The 18,702-nt window shown below is 35.4% G+C and overlaps 1 protein-coding gene across 4 annotated transcripts in view; it reads right to left on the bottom strand.

Annotated features, from left to right (window-relative positions):
* Positions 1-18,702, bottom strand: part of LOC138764954 (AT-rich interactive domain-containing protein 2-like) — a 278,904-nt gene that overhangs the window by 26,768 nt on the left and 233,434 nt on the right. For all 4 annotated transcript variants that reach the window (XM_069941451.1, XM_069941455.1, XM_069941453.1 and 1 more), the window contains one exon: positions 9,305-9,510. In XM_069941451.1, the coding sequence (XP_069797552.1) occupies positions 9,305-9,510 (206 nt within the window). The remainder of the gene's footprint in view (positions 1-9,304; positions 9,511-18,702) is intronic.

The raw sequence follows: 18,702 nt of genomic DNA, 5'->3' as shown, positions 1-18,702 counted from the left end.
TTAAAATAATCTCATCTCTTTGCAATTTGAAGCATCTTAAATTCCCTCACTTTTATCTGAAGAGAACAAGTTCTCTGACATATCCATTTCACTGTAAGACCTCATCCCTGAAACAATTCTTGTAAGTTTCACTGATTCATGGAAATTCTTTCTTGTATAACATGGAAACAGACCTAATTTCATCTATTCTCTCTTCAAAATATAGTGTCCTTAATTTGACAATATTCTCTATGATAACACCCTTTTCATACAGATCTTATGACGTCAGCATGAAGATGCTCCGGTTTAACCCTTTTAACTAGCTCTCAAACATACTGCACAATATTGATTAGCTCCAATTTGCAAATGCATTTCATCAGTGATAAATTGTTACATAATTATGTTATTGCTCAATCAACTAATGAAATATAGACTACCAAACTGTCCTCTGGGTTACTAATTAATTGGAAGATGGGTGGAGTCACGTGATGGAGTAGTTGCCGGTAGAATACCAGCCCTCTCCAGAAAAGGAAAAAAGTGAAGAAAAAGCCAAGCCCCAGACACACAAATAAAAAATAAAAGTGTGGAGAAAATGGCACCTAAGAAAGAAAAGCCAAAAACAACGGGAAGAAGAAAGAAAAATGCCTGAAGAGAAGGGTGAAGGCCTTACCTGCACGAAAAAGCAGGGACCCACCGTGGAAAGAGGAGCTCACTCCCCGAGGTTAGTGGAGACCCCGCAGGGTTGTGACCCACTAACCGCAGGACTGCAAAAATGGCTCACGGAGCCAAACAGGGGTGTGCAACTGCGCAAGTGCAAGGAATCGCGCATGCGCGATGCGCATGACAAGGACAACACCGACGGGAGGGGGAGACCAGCTGTGGAGTGAAACTCCACAGCACGAACAGCTGAGAGAGACCTGACAGCAGGGCTCCCAGCTGGAAGGTAAAGAAAACCATGGGAACGGGAGGGGTGAGAAAAAAAAGAAACTAGAGACACAACAGATAACCAGCCCAGAAGAAGAAAACCAACATCAAGACATCATGGAAAAAAAAACCCAACAAACTGAGACAAGCAGTTCAACAAGAAAGTCAGAAGAGACACAGATACAAGGAAGACAAATAGAAGACACAAACCCAAAAGCAGACACAGAAGAAGAACACCAAGCTCTGCACAGAGGAATAGGAGGTAAAATGAATAGACAGTACATAGATAGAAAAAATTTTCAAGAACAAATGAAAGCATTAAAAGAATGGCTGACAGTAGAATTTAGTGAAATGAAAAGAAAAATGAAAAGTACAGAAGAAAAAGTGAGTAGAAGAGAGCTGGTCATTACAGATGTAGGGAAAAGATTAGGAAATGTGGAAGAACGTGTAATGGCAGTAGATATGGAAGTGAACGACAAAAAGAAAATTGGAAGAAAACGATAAAAAGGTTAAAGAAACACAGGAGTTGTTAGCTCAGAAGATGGATATAATGGAAAACTATAGTAGGTGAAACAATATAAAGATATTGGGTCTTAAGGAAGATGAAGAAGGCAAAGATATGAAAGAATTTATAAAAGAATGGATCCCAAAGGTCCTGGGAATGCCAGAAATGCAGGAAGGAATGGAAACAGAAAGGGCACACAGAATACTAGCCCCTAAACCACAGCCACAACAAAAACCAAGATCCATTCTAGTAAAATTCCTGAAATATACGACAAGAGAAAATATATTGGAGAAGGCAATGAAAAAAATAAGAGAAGACAAAAAGCTACTGGAATACAAAGGTCAAAAAAAAATTTTCTACCCAGACATAAGTTTTGAGCTCCTGAAAAAGAGGAAGGAGTTTAACGCAGCAAAATCGATCCTATGGAAAAAAGGCTATAAATTTATGTTAAGATATCAGCGGTGCTTAAAATAGTTATCCCGGGGCATCAAAACAGACTGTTCTCGGATCCGGAGAAAGCACGAGAATTTGCAGAACGCCTGCAAGACAGAAAGAGAGCAATGACAAACTAAATATAAAGAAGTAAAAATAATGTATAAGTAAGAACTAAAGGAGGGAAGAAAAGGGAAGGAAGGGAGAAGGAGGGGGAAGAGGAGTTAAAAAAAATTAATAATAAATAAATAAAACATAAAAAGAAAAAGAGAAGAAATGAGGGGGAGCTTTGTTGTAATGTGAAGATAAAAGTCTTTTCTGGAGGGAGTTGGGTGGGAGAGAATAACAGTCACTGCGAAATCAGTTGACACTTGCAAACGGGTTCGCAGTTCAAATGGAGAGGGGAGTTGTGGTTGCCCAGCAAGGGACAAGGGGTGACTCAGAGAGAAGCGGGGGGGGGGGGGGAACGACATGGGGTTAAGGGAATTTTAGATGTGGGAATGGTTGAAATATTTTAATGTTTAGAAGTGTGGTCATACAGTACTTTCAAAAAAAGAAAACTGAGAAATGGAAATGGGGAAAAGGGGAAAGGTGGTGGTGAGGAAGCGGAAATGAGATGTAAACAAAGTATGAAATGGCCATGTTGAACTATATGACTATAAATATTAACAGAATAAATAACCAAATCAAAAGGAAGAGGCTATTAAATTTACTGAAAAAATAAAAAAATGATATAGCATTCGTACAGGAAACGCATCTAACTGAAGTGGAACACAAGAAATTAAGGTGAGACTGGGTAGGGCATGTAACGGCAGCATCATATAACTCAAAAGCCAGAAGTGCAGCTATATTAATCAATAAAAATGTACCAATCAAAATAGAGGAGGAAATAATAGATCCAGCAGGGAGGTATGTAATGATAAAGTGTCAGTTATATTCAGAATTTTGGAATTTGGTCAATATATACGCACCTCATGAAGAGGATCAAAAGTTTATGCAATATATCTTTTTGAAGATTGTAGGTACGCAGGGGAATATATTGTTAGGAGGGGACTTTAACTTTAATTTGGATTCAAAGATGGATAAAATTGGACATAAGACTAGCAGAAAGAACAAAGTAGCCAAATTTATGGTTAAATCAATGCAGCAAATGCAACTTCTGGATATATGGAGGAGACAACACCCAAAGGAGAAGAAATACTCATATTATTCGAGCAGACATAAAACATATTGAAGGATTGATATGTTCCTGTTGTCAGCCCATATCCAAGAGACAGTTAGGAAAACGGAATATAAAGCTAGATTGTTATCGGATCACTCACCCCTGTTATTAGCAATAGAGCTGGAGGACATCCCACCAAGAATGTATAGATGGAGATTAAACTCCATACTACTTAAAAGACAGGATTTTAGAGAATTCATTGAGCGCCAAATTAAAATGTACTTTGAAATAAATACGGAATCAGTGAAAGATAAATTTATATTATGGGATGCAATGAAAGCCTTCATCAGAGGGCAGATAATAAGTTATGTAAATAAGATGAAGAAGGATTACAATCGGGAAATAGAACAGCTGGAAAGGGAAATAGTAAGTACAGAAAAAGAACTAGCAACAAGGGAAGATACAACAAAAAGAAGAGAATTGGCGGTCAAAAAAATATGAAACACTACAAATGTATAAGGTGGAGAAGAACATAATGAAGACAAAGCAGAAGTATTATGAGCTAGGAGAAAAAACGCACAAAATACTAGCTTGGCAGCTTAAAACAGAACAAGCTAAAAGAACGGTATTGGTATCAAGGAAAAAGGACAAACAAATTACATATAACCCAACAGAGATCAATGAAAACTTCAAGGAATTCTACAAGCAATTATATTGAACTGAGAACTAAGGGAAAGAAGACAAAATAGATGAATTTCTAGCTAAAATTGAACTACTGAAATTGCAAGAAGAGGAGCAGAACAAACTGATAAAATCATCTGAAATAGAGGAAATACAGGATATATTAAAAAAGATGCCGAACAATAAAACACCTGGAGAGGACGGACTCCCAATAGAATTCTATAAAACATTTAAAGACATTAATTCTTCCTCTCCTGGAAGAAATGAACCAGATTGAAGAAACACAAAACATGCCAAATTCATGTAAAACTGTAAAATTACAGTAATACCAAAGACGGGGAAAGATCCACTAACACCAGGATCGTATAGTCCAATATCTCTACTTAACTCAGATTATAAGATAATAGCAAAATTATTAGCAAACAGATTGGCCAACTGTGTACCAAAAATAGTAAAACTAGATCAAACTGGATTTATTAAGAAAAGACGAACAACGGACAATATCTGTAAGTTCATTAACTTACTCCATGCAGTACAAGGAAATAAGATGCCAACAGTGGCGTTTGCTTTTGACACAGAGAAAGCCTTTGACAGGGTAGAATGAAATTATTTATTCAAAGTACTACAGAGGTTCAACCTACCAGAGAAATATATTAATTGGATTAAAGCATTATATAACGGACCATTGGCGAAGGTGACAGTAAATGGATATATATCAAACCAATTTAAATTAAGCAGGTCAACTAGGCAGGGATGTCTACCATCTCCCTCACTGTTCGCTTTAGCTATAGAACCCTTGACAGAACTGATAAGAACGGTATATAAAAGGGGTAAAAATAAAAGAGAAGGAATATAAAATCAGTCTATTTGCAGATGATGTCATAGTATACTTAACAGAACCAGAATTATCAATAAAAGAATTACATAAGAAATTGAAGGAATATGGAGAAATATCGGGGTACAAGATCAACGCAAATAAAAGTGAAGCGATGCCAATGAATAATGCAGATTTCACAAAGTTTAAGAAAGAATCACCATTTAAATGGCAAACACAAGCAATCCAATACCTAGGCATTAGACTAAATAATCTAGGCCATCTATACAAATTAAATTATCAACCATTAATGAAGAAATTACAAGATGACTTAGAACATTGGAAAGATTTACCACTAACACTGATAGGAAGGGTAAAATGCATTAAAATGAATATCTTCCCAAGGATACAATACCTATTTCAATCGTTACCAATTCCCATAACAGAGAAATTCTTCAAGGAGCTAACGAAAATAATAAGGAAATTCTTATGGAAAGGGGGGAAACCGAGGATAGCACTAGATAAATTAACAGAATGGTATAACCAAGGGGGCTTACAGCTACCAAACTTTAAGAATTAACCTTTCCTTTAGAGAATGGGAGAGAAAGGGGATCAAAAGAATAGAAAATTGTTTTTCAGGAAATAATTTATCTTTTGAACAAATGAAGTACAAATATGGTATAACTCAAGGTACAATGTTTGCATACAACCAACTGAAAACCTACTTAAAGGACAAATTGGGAAGCAGGCTGAGGTTACCAGAAGGAAGCAGCTTTGAATATGTGATTACAGACACAATGATAATTAAAAGATTTATAACAAACATGTACATTAAGCTGCAAGAGAAAGAGAACGATGAAATAAGCTGTAAACCCAAACAAAAGTGGGAACAACCAAATATCTAAACATAAAGATAAAAAATGAAAAATGGGAAAAGCTATGCTCCAGAACTATGAGAAATACAATAAACATGAGCTTACGCATGATACAATATAATTGGTTACACAGGCTATATATCACATCCCAAAAGTTAAATAAATGGGATCCAACAGTACCAGATAGATGTTTTCGCTGTAAGAAGGGAACGGGAACAACAGTACATGCAATTTTGGCATGTGAGAAAGTGGAAAAGTTTTGGGAAGATCTAAATCAGCTATTAAATAAAATCACAAAAAGCAACATACCAAAAAATCCAGAGATCTTTCTTCTAAGTAGTATAAGAAGAACTAGGCCTCAAATTGGATGAAGCACAAAAAAGATTTATTATGATAGCCTTAGCTGTAGCAAAAAAATATATAATGTCAACCTGGAAATCAGAAGAGAGCCTGAGAGTACAGCAATGGTACATAGAAATGAATAAATGTATTCCATTGGAAAAAAATAACATATAATTAAAAAAAATTAAGTCACAGTATTCAAACAAATTTGGGAACCGTACATGGAACACAACAGAGAGAGCCTACCACGGACCTCCACCCCCTAAAATGATAGAATGAGAAGAAGACAAAATGAACTGACCCAGTGTGTAAAAGTAGATGACACAATTTTCTTTCTTGTTTATTTTCATTGTGTGATGACAATGGGTTTATTGTATTGTATATGTTGAAGTTTTAATGGGTAGGGAGGGGGGTGGGAAGGAGGTAGGGGAGGGGGGGAAAAAAAGGGGAGAAAATGACACTGTGTATATTCAAGAGGGAAATGTTTGTGTGTATTTTGGTTAATATAGTTCATAGTGTGAAAAATTTAAAAAAAAAGAATCTGTTAACTTTAATAGCCTATCTACAAATTTATATATTGCATTATAATCATTGAGGTGGCCACTTGAGCCATGAATTGTATTCACTGAGAGTTGTGGAGGAAGGTTGGAGGCAGCCTTGTCCCTTTCTTGATCTTTGCTCCTGTTCTTATTTTGCACCCAGCTTCTTTTATTTTGCACCCAGCTTCTTTTATTTTGCTCTACTATTTGAATGAGATTTTTGAAGAGTTTCATTGTATTCATTTAAATTAAATTTAAGAGAAGCAGATATAGAAATTCTCACTGTAATATGTAAGCACATCAATAAACTACTGTAATGTCAACAGATTTAAAAAAAAGATTATGGTACTCCACGTGCGAAGGCAAAATTCTGACTCAAATCCATTTCAAAATACGACTGATCCTTCGGTCCCAATTAAGGTTGTAAATTGGGGAGTACCAGTACTGGATTTGCTCTTGGTCAATGACAGAAGCATGCAACTGCAAATCAGTTTCACTTAGAAATTCTTGTAGATTCCAGGGAGTTTATATTCATTGAATGATTTTCTCAAAAAACACGCATCCTTCATTTCAAGAACGAGAGCAGAAGCTTCACTGAACTATTATGAATTCAAGTGCACATTTCTTTGAAAATGGAGACCAGAACTGAATGCAGTACTTTTGTGTAGCCTGAATAGTTATAGCATGACTTCCCTACTATGACACTCCAACTCCTTTGCAGTCGAGGCTAATATTCCATTTGCCTTCCTGATTACATCATAAATGTGCATCATCTATGCAGCACCCAGTTCATATTATAAAGCAGTCTCAGCCCATTTAAATAATATCTTTGTCTATTCCTCTAACAAAAGTCAATGAAAATGTAAATTATTAAATATGAAGAAGAAATGTTCAGATTAAAAGCAAGATTTCAAATACAGTATTTAATTGCAAGTTTTCAATTTCCATGAGAACAAAAGAAATTTTAAAAAAATCAAATGTTGGAAAAACTATCAATCAAGCTACAACTGTGAAAAGAAAAACAATTAACACCTCAGGTTCAGAGACCCTGCCTAAAAATGCCAGAACATTTTCCAACATAAATTGTAAATATGTGTCAGTTTTCCACAAAAGTTGATCCTGTTTCAAATGAAGAGTGGGATGACTTTGTTAAAAAAAACATATATAATTTTGAGAGAATTTAGTCAGATTAAAGTGACAATGCCAAAGTATTTTGTAAATAACACAGAAGTGCTACGTTTATAAAGCCATTAAAATCATGAGATTACCAAACATCTAGACATCCATGGTTATCAAATCTCTAGCTAAAAAGGGCTTTAAAAATTATTTCAAACATACCATCAAAAATATCAGTTAATTTCTCAGCATCTTAAGAAAATCACTTTTGGCTTGCTATAGCCTGAGATAATTTGAATAGAAAAAGTCTGTCAATAAACTTTAGTATTTGCGTCTTCATATACTGGACTAAAAATACCAGTATATTGTTATGAATGGTTAAAATAATGCATATTTAACAGGAACACCATCACAAGTGATTTGGATGGAAATTTTGACACACCATGTAAAAAAGCCTACACTATGAACAAAATGCAAATTGGACATGTTTGCTACAAAGTTTTCAAAAATAAATGGTGAATCTCTTAGAATATGGAACATCCTGGACCACTGTAACCGTTTTGTGATTTTTTTTCTTTATTTATATTTTCAAATCAACATGAAATTCATCAATTACATAAAATAAACAATATTATCATTAGTTCATTTTGAGTAAGAAAAAAAAACAAGCCCTAACCCCCCCCCCCCAACCCTCTTTCCCATCTACCCAAGGGAAAAAAAAGGAGAGAAATAGTCAATAGAATTGAAAAGAGAAAAGGAGATGAGAAAAGAAAAAGATTTAATTGGATTTGTCAATCTCCTGACTTACCCAGAATCCCAGGTTGTTCCTAGATACAGGAGGCCGAGAGAGGGTGGGAGTGGGGGGGCGGGGGGTGGAGAGGGGTAGGCATCATTAAGAATCTACAACTACATGTTGAAGATATGGACTCCAAATTTTTAGAAAAACTTTGTATTTTTTTTCTTAAGGTTATAAATAATTTTCTCGAGGGGAATACAAGCATATATTCCTGCTTTCCAATGAATCATATCTAGATGGAAATCAGATTTCCATATACACTTCCTGGCCACCACCAATGCAAACTTTACAAATTCCAATTGATGTATCGATAGCCTCATTTAGGGGGCCTATCTCCTAAAATGCCTCTAGTTTAAAATAGGTTATTCTTTAACAATAGACAATAAAATCCAGGAAACCTAGTCTCAAAATGGGATCAGGTATATCAAGGATTGTTATGAGCAGGGCCAATTAATATCATTTAATCAATTAAAAATCAAATATGGCATAACTAATAGCACTATCTTCTGCTATTTTCAATTAAGAACTTATTTAAAGGACAAATTTGGTCCAATAATGCAGTGAAGTAGAGACTCGGGTTCAAAAGGGGACTACAAAATGTATTTCAAAAGTGCATTTCCTACTTCAAATGGGTACCCCGAAACAGGAGTTACATAAATCTAGACAAAGATGGGAGACAGATTTGGGTATTCTGATTGATGTAAAAAGCTGGTCTGACTTACGTCACGACAGTATTTAATGTAAAGTATTAATTGGCACAATACAATTATTTACACCAACTATACCTTTCGCCGCGAAAATTACACAAATTCAAATCAGAAATATCAGATCAATGTTTTGGATGCAGCGAAGAAACAGAAACCTTTTTGCCTTCAACCTGGTCATGTTCCAAGGTGAGACCTTTCTGGGAAGATTTGGGAAATCTTCTAGAACAAATCACTAAGATTCTATTTTTACAGATACCGGAATTGTTTATATTAGGAAATATAACAGATGTAAGACATTTTGTGATTCTTGGAGGAAAATATGCTTATTACAATCTGCAATATTCTAAAAGCATGAGGATAACTATTCAGAGCAATATTTTTTTGAAAATGTTGTACAATGTGAAATATACAAGTTATTCCCTATTTTCTTACCAGCAGCATTGGAATTCAGCGTTGTATTGGAAGTAGAGCCAGTTTTCATCGTGACTGAGGAATGGTTTGGCATTTGTTGGTCTTGTTGAAATGCTCCAATAGGTAGAGGTACTGCTCTACGTTTGATCCCAACCACATGAAATTGTGACTGACCATTTGTTCCAACATCTTCTATCTTCTTTATTATATGATTCGGAAAAGTCACCCTAAAACAGAGATACAAAAGTGTTATCCAAAGCTATTTTTGAGTGATTATAAATCCTGCAAATGGTTTTCTTAATTGCAAGATTCTTATTTTGGAGGTTAGATACTGGCTTATCACCACTATATGTTGCACAGAAATGAATTAGCAGGATTTGGTAGAGACTTTGCATCTTCGAATATCAGGACACAGAATGAAGTCATTCAGATCATGCAAGATCCTTGGAGTAGTTATTGAATTAATACTATTCCCCAGTTTTTTTTTTGTTTTTTTTTTTACAGAATTCTGTACATGTCTCACATTTTAAGTATTTTAGAGTATTATTGAACCTGCTCCCAACAAACTTACAAAACACAACAATTTTCTCGGTAAAATCATTTCCTTTTGTCACCTGTGGTCATTTGTCAATTAACTTAAATTGGTGTTCTTCTAGTTACAGGGTCTTCTGTGATCAGTCATGTCAGTGAAAATCTCTATTTTCACTACCCTAAAAACAACTACAGTTTCTCATTACATCCCTATTCCCCATATTATGTGCTCCCACTTTCAGTTCATTTTCATTTGTGTGCGACTATCACTTTAAATTTAAGAGAACAAATTTAACAAAACTCTACAAACTTTGGAGATTGACTGTGAGCTGACAGCAGGCTGAGGACAGCATGTAACTAAATTTGAGACTTTTGAGGAGATAGGACGTACCTGGAGGCATTGGTGCAGAGACCATGTGACCAACATGTTAAAGACACAGTACACTTTTTGTTACAAGTCTGAACATCGTGTTAGTGATGTACAGATTGTGCACAGCACACTTACTCAGAAGCAGCAGGCCATTACTGTTTGATTTTCCCACTCCATGTCTCTCATGGACTCTGTCTCAGTTGTTGTTATCTATCCCCACCCTAGTGTTGAAGTCGCCCAAGATACACGAGTTTGTCGCTGGCAGGGGTTGTCAGAATAGTCTGGTTCAGGTCCTCATAGAAACTTTCGTCGTCTCACGCATAGACAATGGCAATGGTGATATGCCGGGACTTAATGAGAGGAAAGCGGAACTTCAGTGATTCCAGTGGGTAGGGGAGGGACGTTCTTCAGCGGAGCAGTTTTAATTGCAAAACCTACTCCGTGGATCGTGTTGTCAGTCTGTGGTTTTCCCTTCCAAAAGAACATATATCCATTCGCTGCTTCCCTTGTCTGCAAGCCGGGTCTCACTGAGTGCAGCCATGTCAATGTGATAACGGCAAAGTTCAGCCCCTATGAGAGCTGTTTGTCTTTCAGGCCTTGCCACCTTGTCTCTAACCAGCTAGCTGCAACATTCCAGACTTCAAAAATGAGTTTTCTTTGATTTGTTTTTCTTGTATGTCGACTGCTAAAGGGATGATCTGCCAGCTGTGGTTAGCTTCCACATGCTGTTGTGGGGCAGGCAATGTTTGAGGTACCTTTTCTAACTCCTTCCCTCATGTGAGGGTGGGCAGTGTTGTCCTAAAAAGGACTGCTCAGTCTCCCTGGATACTGCCAGACACCTCTGCTGCCCCAGGTATAGAGATGAATGACCAATGGTCCAAAGGCCACCTACATGCAGGTGTCTACAAATGCCAGTGGTCATCTCCACCTGTTGCTTTGTCATTCCCCCACTACCGCAGGACTTGATGAGTTGGGTTAACTTGGATGCATCCTAGGTCCAAACACTGGTACCTACTTGACTATGTCATAGTACGTCAGAATGACCTTCAATCGTCACCATCACCTGGGTCATGAGAGATGCTGAGTGTTGGAAAGATCACAGACAGGTCAGTCAATCCTCAACCTGCACATAGCCCGTTTGCATCGTAAACAAGCAAAGACTATCAGAGTATCATTCAACATCGGCAGCTGCAAGATCCAGGTCAAGCCCAATGTTTTCAAGATCTACTTAATGAAAAACTCTCCAGCAATTCACCGCTTGTAGGAACCTGATCTGAAAAGAGGAAGCAGTTCAAAGATGTTGTCATGCAAACTGCAATAACTATAATCAGAAAGAAAAACCTAGGGGTGTGCCACGTAATGGCATGGGGCTAGACTTGAATTCTCTGCTCTCTCTGATAAACTTTTAAAAGAGTTAAGAAGCCTGAACAGAATGCAAGAAAATTGAAGAGGAAGCTATCGGAAGACCTTCAGAACAATAAACAATGCCTCCTAATAAAGATAAACCAACGGTTACTTTTCAAGAACTTGAACAAGAAAAAGAAGCTGATAAAGGGAGGCCGACCTTGAAGAGGGATCCTGGAGCTCTCCGGAAGTCAACTCCCCATGGTGACAGACTTGGAGCTGGGGAAACCTTGGACATTGCTGTACAAGGTCTCCCCGACAATGGCTGACAGCCACAGGTGAAGAAGTGACACTGCATGCAGAGCACAAAAAAAAAACGGAGACAATTTTAAAAAAAGCTCAAGAAGCCTCCAGCTCCAGTGATCAGGAAATGGAGTAGGAAGAAGAAATGTGTGTTGAACACAGAATTTTGGCCAAAAAAAGGAGAAAATAAAGGAGTCTTATATATCTACAACTGGAATAAAGAAGTATATTGATTCTTTCCAGCAAACTTAGTTACAGTTAACAATGGAAGTTAAAAAATGTAAAGAGGGTATAATTGAAAATAAGGGTTCAACGAAGAAAGTGGAGAGAATGCTGTCGCAAATGGAACATTTGAAGTGATGCATGCAAAAATTAAAGGTAATGAATTTGAAATTCAGCATGTTAAAGAGCAAATGAGAAAAGTTCAAGCTGAAGCGGCTGCAACTAAAGATCAATTAACTCAAAAAATAGATATGTTAGAAAATTTTAGAATAAAATAAAAATTGTTGGACTTAAGGAAGGCGAAGGGCAAGATATGAAGACGTTTTTACAATGTTGGATTCCACAAATTTTGGGGATAATTGAATTTCAAGGAGATATGGAGAATGAAAGACCTCATCGAGCATTACAATGCTCAATTACATTACAGACAGATCAGAAGCCATGTTCGAATCTGGTCAAGCTGCTTCGATATGTAGTGAGGGAGAAGATCTTGGAGCTGGCTGCGAAGCAAGCCCAGGAGAGACAATCACCAATGATTTATAGTGATAATAATATTTTCTTTTACCCTGATATAAATTTTGATTTGTTGAAAAAATGAATTTAATGCTGTTAAAAATGTGCTATGGAAAAAAGGTTAACACTTTTGTTTTAAGGTACCCATCAGTGTTAAAAGTTTTTGTTCCTGAGGGTAATAATAGATTTTATAGGGAACCCAATGAAGCAAAATTGTTTGCAGATTCGTTGCCTGAGAAAATGAGACGAGATCTGAGGGATATTTGAAGAGAGAGAGGAAATGGAAAGATTGCAGTTGGGGATGTATAATGAAATGATAAGTTTTAGGAGAGAGAATATTAGAGAGGACAATTTCTACCCGATAGAACTGTGTAAAAAAAATGAATTGATCATCATAAGTTTTGAGAAATTTGGGCATAAGAGATAGTATAATTTCAGGGGAGTTTGGTGAGAGTATGAGCCTGGCCTCTGCGGAATGTAGTGGACAGTTGTGGTTTTCAATCACAACTCCTATAGTTCAGGGGCATAAAGACACACTGTTAATAACGTACACCTTCGGGGGGGGGTAGGGTTTCTGTTCTTTTCTTTCTTTTTTCTCTTTAATATACCAAAATTGTATTATGAAATATTTAGTTAGTATTTTGGATGTAGGAGGAGTTGAGATAGAAAGTTGGACGGTTATTGGATTTTATGAGAGTTTAGATGGCTGATAAATTGAATTTTATTTGTATTAATATTAATGGGATTCAGAATCAAATAAAGCAGAAAAAAATATTAGTTTATATTCAAAAAATTAAAACACACAGCTTTTTTACAGTAAACACATTTGACAGGAAAAGAACAGTAATAGCATCATCTTTTAATTTTGAGGCTAAAGGTACAGCAATATTAATTAATAAAAATTTACCAGTTAAAATATTGGATATTAATTATAGATGTAGTGGGGAGATACTTTATGGTGAATTGTCAGATTTATTTGGAACAATGGACCTTAATGGATGACAAATTTATGCAAGATGTCTTTATGAATCTATTGAGGGGATTTTAATTATGCTTTAGACCCTAAATTAAATAGAGCGGGAGATAGAATGATGAAAAATAAGATAGCAAAAATGGTAACACTTTTGATAGAGATATGGATTAGTGGATATATCCACGGATAGATGTTTTTAATTTATGCACAACTTCAATATAGAGTACAAAGAATGGAATATCAAGCATGGGTTTTAACAGATAATTCACCTTTATTTTGTCTATTTCATTGGAAGAAGAACAAAAGGTAGGTTATAGATGGAGGTTAAGTTCTATTTTGTTGAAGAGAAGGGAATTTTATTATTTTATGAGGCAACAGATAATTTTTTTTCTGGATACTAATAAGGATTCAGTTGCGAGTAAGTTTGTATGATGGGATCCAATAAAGACATATTTGAGAGGTCAAATAATAAGTTATACTTCAAAAATGAAAGAATATATGAAAGAAGTAACCCAATTAGATAAAGAAATAATGACATTGGAGAAGGAAATTCAAATACATAAAGATGAGAAGAGAAAATTGTTAGAGCTGAAGAAATTAAGACAATGCTGTGCAGACTTAGAGTGGAGTGAGGTATAATGAGAAAACAACAAAAATGTTGAGTTGGGTGAAAGGGCCAATAAAGTTTTAGCATGGCAATTAAAAATCGAACAGATTTCTAGAACAATAATTGCAACTGATAAATTATCAGGACAGATAACTTAAAAAATGCAGGAAATAAATAATAATTTTAAAGACTTTTATGCTAAACTTTATCTTTCAGAGTCCAAGAGAGATGATAATGAAATAAGAGATTATTTGAGACAAATTAAATTACCAGTGTTAAAAGAGGACAAAAAGATAAGATTGTCCAAGAATTTTTCAGAAAAAGAAGTTTATAAGACTCTAATGTCTCTACAGAAAAATAAGGCGCCGGGTGAAGACAGTTTCCCACCAGAATTTTATAAAGAGGTTAAAGAGATATTAATATCTGTATTAATGGAGGTATTAGGTTAAATGAAAGAGGTTTATGATCTTCCTGAATCTTTTAAAACAGCATTAATACTGTAATTCCAAAAATAATGGAAAGTTTATAGCCTTCTTCATATAGACCTATATCATTATTGATTACAGACTATAAAATTCTATTGAAATTGTTAGTTAATAGGTTAGTTGAATTTTTGCCAAAATTAATAAATTTCGATCAAACTGATTTCATTAAAAATAGAAAAGCAGCAGATAACAGTTATATTTTTAAGTTTGGTAAATATAGCACAAAATAGGAAGATTCCCGTGTTGGCGGTAGCATTAGATGCAGAGAAAGCATTTGATCGATTGGAATGGGATTTTTTAAAAATTTGAGACACTTAATACCTTTGGGATTCCAAATATTTTAATAAACTGGAGAAAGGCATTGTATGATACACCAAAAGCAAAAGTGATTATGAATAATAAACAAATCTCACAAACCCTTTTTGCTTGAAAGGTCTTCTAGACAAGGTTGTCCATTGTCACCCTTTTTGTTTGCATTAGCGATTGAACCATTGGCAGAAATAATTAGAAATTTTAATGAAATTAAAGGATTTGAAGTAGGTAATAAAGAACATAAAATTAGTTTATTTGCTGATGATATTATAATATATTTAACGAGACCAGAAATATCTTTAAATAAGTTGAATGATAGATTAAAAGAGTATGGGTTAGTATCGGGTTATAAAGAGAATGTTGATAAAAGTGAAGTAATGCCTATAGTGGATAGGATTACTCGCAAAGTAAAAGATCGACAAAATTTAAATGGCAAAATGAAGCAATTAAATACTTAGGAATTAAAATTAGTAGAAATACAAGTAATTTGTTTAAACTAAATTATTTGCCATTGTTAAAAAAATGGAAGAGGATTTGAAGATGGAAAGATTTACCAATAACATTAATAGGAGGAGTGAATTGCATTAAAATTTATATTTTTCCAAGAATACAAAATTTGTTTCAATCATTGGCCGTTCAAGAACCAGAACTTTTTCTTTCAAAACTTGAAAATAATACGTGAATTTCTTTGGAAAGGTAAGATGTCAAGAACTGGTTTAGAAAAATTAATGTGGAAATTTGATCAGGGTGGATGGACTAAGACTACCAAATTTTATGAATTATTTTAAAGCAGCTCAATTGAGGTTTTTGTTCCCCTATTATCAACGGGATGAAAATCAGCTTGGATTCATAGAAACATAGAAAATAGGTGTAGGAGTAGGCCATTTGGCCCTTCAAGCCTACACCACCATTCATTTTGATCATGGCTGATCATCCACTCAGTACCCTGTTTCAGCTCTCTCTCCTGATCGCCCTAGTCACAAGTACTAAATCTAACTCTCTCTTAAATAGAGCTATGGAACCGGCCTCAATCACTTCCTGTGGCAGAGAATTCCATAAATTCACCACCCTCTGAGTGAAAAAATTCTTCCTCATCTCAGTCCTAAAGGACTTACTTCCCCTTTATCCTTAAACTGTGACCCCCTGGTTCTAGACTTGCTCAACATTGGGAACAATCTTCCTGCATGTAGCCTGTCAAATCCCTTAAGAATTTTGAACATTTCTATAAATCTCCTCTTAATCATCTCAACTCCAGCGAGTACAAGCATAGTCGTTCTAGCCTTTCTTCATATGCAAGTTCCGCCATCCCTGGTATCAATCTGGTAAACCTTTTCTGCACTCTCTCCATGGCAATGATGTCCTTCCTCAGATAAGGAGACCAAAACTGAACACAATACTCCAGGTGAGGTCTCACCAAGGCCCTATGCAACTGCATCAATACCTCTCTGCTCCTGAACTCGAATCCTCTTGATCTGAACACCAACATACCATTCGCCTTTTTTACTGCTTACTGCACCTGCCTGCCCACTTTTAATGACTGATGCACAGCGACACCCAGGTCTCTTTGCATCTCCCCTTTTCCTAATTTGATACCATTAAGATAGTACTCAGCCCTCCCATTCTTTCCTCCAAAGTGGATAACCACACACTTATCCACATTATATTGCATCTGCCATGCATTTGCCCACTCACCCAACCTGTCCAAGTCATCCTGCACACTCTTAACAGCCTCTACACAGCTTACAATGCCACCCAGCTTCGTGTCGTCTGCAAACTTGGAAATGCTGCTTTCTATTTCCTCATCTAAATCATTAATATATATCGTAAATAACTGGGGTCCTAGCACTGAGCCTTGTGGTACGCCACGAGTAACTGACTGCCATTCTGAAAAGTACCCGTTTATTACTCTTTGCTTCTTATCTGTCAACCAATTCTCTATCCACCTCAATACCATATCCCCTATACCGTGTGCCTTAAGTTTGTATAGTAATCTCCTGTGTGGGACCTTATCAAAAGCCTTCTGAAAATCTAGGTAAACCACATCTACTGGTTCTCCCCTATCCACTCTACTAGTTACATCCTCAAAAAATTCAATAAGATTAGTCAGATACGATTTTCCCTTTATAAAACCATGCTGGCTCTGACCGATGAATTCACCACTTTCCAGATGTGCCGCAATCACATCTTTAATAACTGACTCTAACATTTTCCCCACTACCGATGTCAAGCTAACCAGTCTATAATTCCCTGATTTCTCTTTCCCTCCCTTTTTAAAAAGTGGAGTTACATTAGCCACCCTCCAGTCCTCAGGAACTACTCTAGAATCTAAAGAGTTTTGAAAAATTATCAAATAGAAATGAATAAAATTGGTGAAACTATTCCAGTGTTAATTTTGCATAAATGGAATAGTGAATTGTTTAAAGGAACTAAAGATTTTTCTGTATTGAAACATATTTTTAACATATAGAATAGAATTCATATTGAGAAAGGAATTAAAAATTATCAATGACCAAAAATGTTGTTAAAACAAAATCAACTTCTTCCTTGTACTCTGAATAATTCTTTATTTGATAATTGCTATAGTAAAAGAATACAGAGAATAAAAGATTGATTTTTAGGATTTTTTTTCTTAACTTTTGATCAATTAAAAGATAAATACAATATACATAATAATACAATTTTTGCATATTATCAATTAAAAATGAATTTGAAAAAGAGTGGGAGCAGATTTGAGACTCACTAAACAAAGTCAATTTGAAGATATAATAAGATACATTTGTTGTTAAGAAATGTATTATTAATATGTATATAAAATTACAAGAGACTGTAAAGAAAAAAGATTTATATAAATCAAAAATCCGATGGAAGAAAGATTTAAATATACAAATTCAGGAGGAGTTGGTCAAAATTATGTTATGAAAGTGTTACAAATACAGTAAATGTTAGATTCAATACAATTTTCTTCATCAATTGTATTATATACTCCACATAAGCTAAATGGATTTAATCCTAATTATTCAAATAAGTGTTTTCGACGTGCGAAAGAAATAGGGACTTTTTGCATTCAGTGTGGTCTTGTGAAAAAGTGGAAAGGTTTTGGAATGAACTGAGTTTATTATTAGGGCAAATTATGAAGATAAAGATACCAAAGGATTCAACAATATTTTTACTTGGAGATATTTATGAAAAGGATATAAAATTGAAATTGGAGAAATACCAAGAAAAACTTTTAATATTGTGGAAAAAATTACGTATAGTTTATGGAATCACGTTGAAAATTTTTATGGATAATTTTCCGTCCACCTCCTTTATCTTATCCACTCCTTTTAATTAGTAATTTTTAATAACAATTAATGATTGTCATTGCTAATATTATTGTGTATTAAATGGTTAGGTGTTTCTTTATTTTCTTACTTTTGGGTGGGGGGGAAAATGGGGGAAAAAGAAGAAAAATGTAAAAAAAATAGAATGAAAACCCTAGTGCCTCGAGATTAGTTTGATGAAAACCATGAGACCATTTCAGCAGCCCTTAGAGCCAAGCTCAAGGCCTAAACAGACTGTCAAAATGACCCGTCACCTGTCTCAAAGAAAGACAAGTTTAAATATCTGCAGTCCAAAGTACAGGCAGAACTGCAAGAAACAAGGAACAAGTAGTGGCAGAGAAAAGCTGAGCAAGTGGAACACTATGCAGACATTCAGCCACCAGAGAGTTTTTCAGCACCATAAAGTCAGTTGATGGTCCTTCTAAATCAGGATGCT

This window comes from Narcine bancroftii, chromosome 5 (genome assembly GCF_036971445.1).
Source record: "Narcine bancroftii isolate sNarBan1 chromosome 5, sNarBan1.hap1, whole genome shotgun sequence".
Lineage (NCBI taxonomy): Eukaryota > Metazoa > Chordata > Chondrichthyes > Torpediniformes > Narcinidae > Narcine > Narcine bancroftii.
Note: the sequence above shows the minus strand (reverse complement) of the source record. Positions and strands in the feature narration are given on the sequence as shown.